Source organism: Sceloporus occidentalis, unplaced genomic scaffold, assembly GCF_023333645.1.
Source record: "Sceloporus occidentalis isolate IW3139 unplaced genomic scaffold, rSceOcc1.0.p SCAF_30, whole genome shotgun sequence".
Taxonomy (NCBI): Eukaryota; Metazoa; Chordata; class Lepidosauria; order Squamata; family Phrynosomatidae; genus Sceloporus; species Sceloporus occidentalis.
In genome coordinates, this window is record NW_028317010.1 from 5,976,614 (window position 1) to 5,981,083 (window position 4,470).

The 4,470-nt window shown below is 37.1% G+C and overlaps 1 protein-coding gene across 1 annotated transcript; it reads right to left on the reverse strand.

Annotated features, from left to right (window-relative positions):
* Positions 1-1,621: 1,621 nt before the first annotated feature.
* On the reverse strand, positions 1,622-3,803 carry LOC149298968 (homeobox protein HMX2-like). The gene is made up of 2 exons (XM_089486997.1): positions 3,530-3,803; positions 1,622-2,148 (listed from the first exon to the last, which is right to left on the reverse strand). Exons 1-2 carry the CDS (start codon positions 3,801-3,803, stop codon positions 1,622-1,624), a joined length of 801 nt encoding a protein of 266 aa, XP_089343123.1.
* Between the last annotated feature and the right edge of the window lie 667 nt (positions 3,804-4,470).

The following is a 4,470-nucleotide window of genomic DNA, read 5'->3' on the forward strand; positions in this document are numbered from 1 at the left end:
GTGAACATGTGATGGACTGAGAAGACATCTGTCTGGGTTTAAATCCCCTCTGTGAAATGAGTGTTTTATTGTCTGGGATAGTAGAATACTCCCCATCTCTCCTGTAAAATTTATCGCTTGCATATTAAAATGCTTGATTTCCTGTGGAAGGTAAACATGCAAATTGTTTCATTGACAGAGCTCATTACCCTCACAATCTGTATCAGAGAGGGAGAGAATGACACATTTAATTGTCAGAGGCATCTCTCTGGGTCATTGCTTATCGCCAGTTTTTGTACCCAGCAATACTGATCCATTAACTAAAACAGGTGTTCTTGCACAACACCCACTGGTGCGAGCAATGTATCACACTTGAATATATAATAGCAATAATAATAAAAAAGGGGTTTGTTTGGTTAAGGCTTATTTGGAGTATTTTGGAGAATACCAGGCTTGCAGGTGTGTATCATTTTAGGAGAGTGATGAGAACAATAGGTTCTCATTAATTATAGTCAGCTACAGTCCTAAAATCAGACGGCAAGAGCAGATCTAGAATGACTCTTCAGTGCACATTTTGCTAGGGAATAAATGATTTTTTGTTTATGTGCAAGCTGCAAGATTAAAGGTGAACAGAAGAGGAATTCACTTAACACTTTATGTGCCAGTGCGCTCACCTTTGGCACTAAAGTTGTTACAAATCCAATTAAAACAAGCTACAAAGCATATGATCTATGTATGTGTCTATCTATCTATCGATCTATATATCTCCCTATCTATCTATTTATCTATCTATATTATTCATTAATATAGTTTCAAGTTGCTGTTGCAGGAATTCCTGCGACTTTTTTTTTGCATTTTTTGTTTGCGACTTTCTTTTCCATTCGTGCTTTTTTCACAACTTACATTATTCATTTATATTTTTAGTCGCAGTGAACCCAAGGGAATGGTTATAAAGTATATACCAAAATTCTGTTTAAACCGAATTTCATTACTATAAATATTATTAATACATAACAGCTGAGCAGCCAGAAATTAAACTCGATAAATATAAAAAAGTGTATATGCAAAGATTATATTTCTAAAACGGCAGAAATATATATATATATATATATATATATAAAATTGTCTATAATTATTGAAAACAAATATTCCCAAATACATCTTTTCAAATAAGGCGACTAAATCGCTCCTCTGTTTATTTAATCGAAATATAATATAGGCGATCAGATGCAAATAACATATAACGTTGTTTCTGGTATTTCAAATTATTATTTATTTAAAAAAAGATATTTACATAAATAAGCCCATTCCCCTTTGAACAATAGCAGATTTCCTCTTCAAGGGAAAAAGGCTATCGAGTTTGTATATTTATGCATTATTAGGCAGTACACTGAAATAGAAAAAAATTTTTGGACATGTGCTTGGTAATAAAAAAAATTAAATACTTTCCCAAATAATACATACAAAAAATATATGCAGCAAATAATCCTAAAAATAAAGCAGACAGGTTGGTACATACACATGGTGTATTTCCTTTGCAAAGAAAGCATTTTTGCTTTGATATATCACATAAGAGGAGAGATGTATTCTTCAGCAGCTTATGGTATATTGGGTTCTCCCTGATATTTTGCTAGAGGGAAAGTCAATATTCCAGTTTGTTGTACAGGTTATAGAGAGGCAAAGACATGTTGCTGCCCGGATAGTAGAGGGGAGCTGGAAAAGCAATTGATCTGGGCACTGGGACCCTCAGAATGGAGTTGTCTCTGAAGACCAACGGCATTCCCACCAGAGTCTGTGCAGACGCATGAGCCATGTTGGCTGCTTCTAGCTCGGCTGATAATTGTCTTTTCCATTTGTTCCTTCTGTTCTGGAACCATGTTTTGACTTGTGTTTCCGTCAGTTGAAGACTTGAAGCCAAGCAAGCCCTCTCCGAGCTGCTCAGGTACCTCTTCATATCAAAGGTGGACTCCAGCTGGTAAACCTGACTCCTGGAGAACACGGTCCTAGTCTTCTTCTTCGAACTAGCTTGACTATCTCCTCCATCTCTCTGCCTATCACCAAAAGATGGGGTGTTTGGTGTAAAATGTCTATCCTTTTCTCCTGTGTAGTCATGATGAGATGGAGAAGGAAGTCGTAGTCTCTCTGTACTATTTGACCCTTGAGGATTATCTGCAGAAGATATAAAGGGAAATCACATTAATGTCACCAAACAGTATTCATCCAAAAAAATAACATATTCCTGAGTCAAACAACTCATTGTGTAATACTCTCATCCCCTGAACTAAAGTATTAAACGTAAATAAATTATTTTCAAAATGGAAGAAACTTTATACCAAAATACTATATACTATAACATATATAATATATATATATATTATTTGGAGATATATATTCTAACACTGCCCAATCATTAAAGCAAACAACTAAAGGCAAGACATTATTAATTAATGAGAAGAAAATGGTAACAGTAAAATGATTTGTTCCCACCAGGTATTTTGGTATAAAGTTTCTTCCTTTTTGGAAATAATTTATTTACGTTTAACACTTTAGTTCAGGGGATGAGAGTATTACACAATGAGTTGATATATATCTATATATATATAGATATATAGATATATATATCTATATATATATATCGTTTCTTATCAAACTGTTTAGTACCTAAGCAAAAGTAGAGAACCCAACATTTTTTACGGTGTGGCAGTCACGTAGTATAGTAGATTCAGTGCAAAAAAATGAATAAAATCTCACCATTGTTATTACACTTACGCAAACCATTTTCTTCCTTTTGACACATCTGGTGCTATTATTTTTTGTGGCATTGCGCCGATTTTTCACCAGGGGGTGCTATATTAAAGAACCCTATTTTCTGCAAGGATTCGCTATGTATTGCAATAACATCCGAATCAACGTATCTGCTTCAATCCTGTCCTGCGCTAACCTTGATATATTTTTATCTCCCCATTTGAAAAATGTAGAATATTTACATTGAATTATTACATTCGTTTTATGTGTTAAATGTTATTTATATCTAATATATGTTATTTTATTTTGTTAGATCATAGAACGAAATAAACAGTCCCTTTATAGGGAAATTAATTCCTAGACTGATGCATTTGTATCTTTTTTTTGTAGATAAATGGTTACACTGAATTACACTGAGGTATCATAAAGTAGTTTAAATTATTTAGCGAAGGAGCAGGAATAGATTAAATATGCCTCTGAGTATCAGCCTGTCTTCGACATAATGAGGTTTTCATTTGATTTTTTTTTCTTACAGAAAAATATTGAAGACAAACAGATCGCCCCGAATTTAAACAGAACGAAGTAAAAATCTTTTTTTTTGTTGACCGTACAAAGAAAGAATGAAACATAATTCGTGTACTATTCTGATGTGGTCTCTCTCACTTGAGAAGATAGGAAGCTGCACATTTTTGAAACAAGCAGAAAAGTGGATGTAACATTTCCCTACCCCCGGAACACAAGACAGTGGAGAAGTAATGCCCCATCTCGAAGTAAGATATCACACAGAATAGGATAGGGTACTTACTGGGACACCTGTGGGGGCTGCAGCTGTTGGATGACAGTCCCCTAGATTCCTTGTTCTCAGTGCAGTAACACCCGTGTCCTCTCCATTCTTCTTCTTGTTCCTCTTCCTCTGAGGATGTGGCAGGGCTGGGCTCCCTGCATGAGACTGGTTCCCTGGTACAGGGTCTGACACTTGCTCGCCCCCGATCAGATGTAGTGCCCTGTAGGATGGACTGGATGGTGAAGCTGGACAGAGTCGCTGGGGCACACTTGGTGGCCTCTTCTTTACTGCTCATCCTGAGTGCATAGAAAAGAAGAGGAGAGGATCAGGTTGATGGAGCTTCACTGGGAAGGTGTGGGGAGGAGGAGGAGGGGGTGCTATGTTTTTTTTTTTTATTGGGGGTATCTTTGCTTCCAGTTTGCACACACACACACACACACACACACAGACTGTAGCCCTCCCCTCCTCAGCAACAGTCCCTACCGATCTCCAGACTGCCTGCTGGCGTGGCCACATTTGCATGAAATCCATAGCTCCGTGGGACCAATCATAGAATGTTACCAACCCCGGAAAAATTTAAATTCCCCTGGAAATCCTTGCCCCATGCTCTTGTTACAAAGTCGGTGCTGACCCTGCTGAGTGCATGGACTTGACTTGCATTGGGAAACTATCTTAGAAGGGTGCTACTGAGTATTAGTTAAGGCGCATGTCTTGAGCATGATAGATGTTACAAGACACCAACTGTATATAACTGTTATGGACACTTGTGAACACATGGAGTCCTGGGGGTACCTGTACAATAAGTCTTTTGGATATCTTTACTCTTCTACAAATACTGACATTCTACTTCCACTACATTCCTTTCTCTTATATACACACACACACACACACACACACACACACACAGTCTCTCTCTATCACCATATACGCAAGCGCAACATAGATAGATGTATTTCACTCAT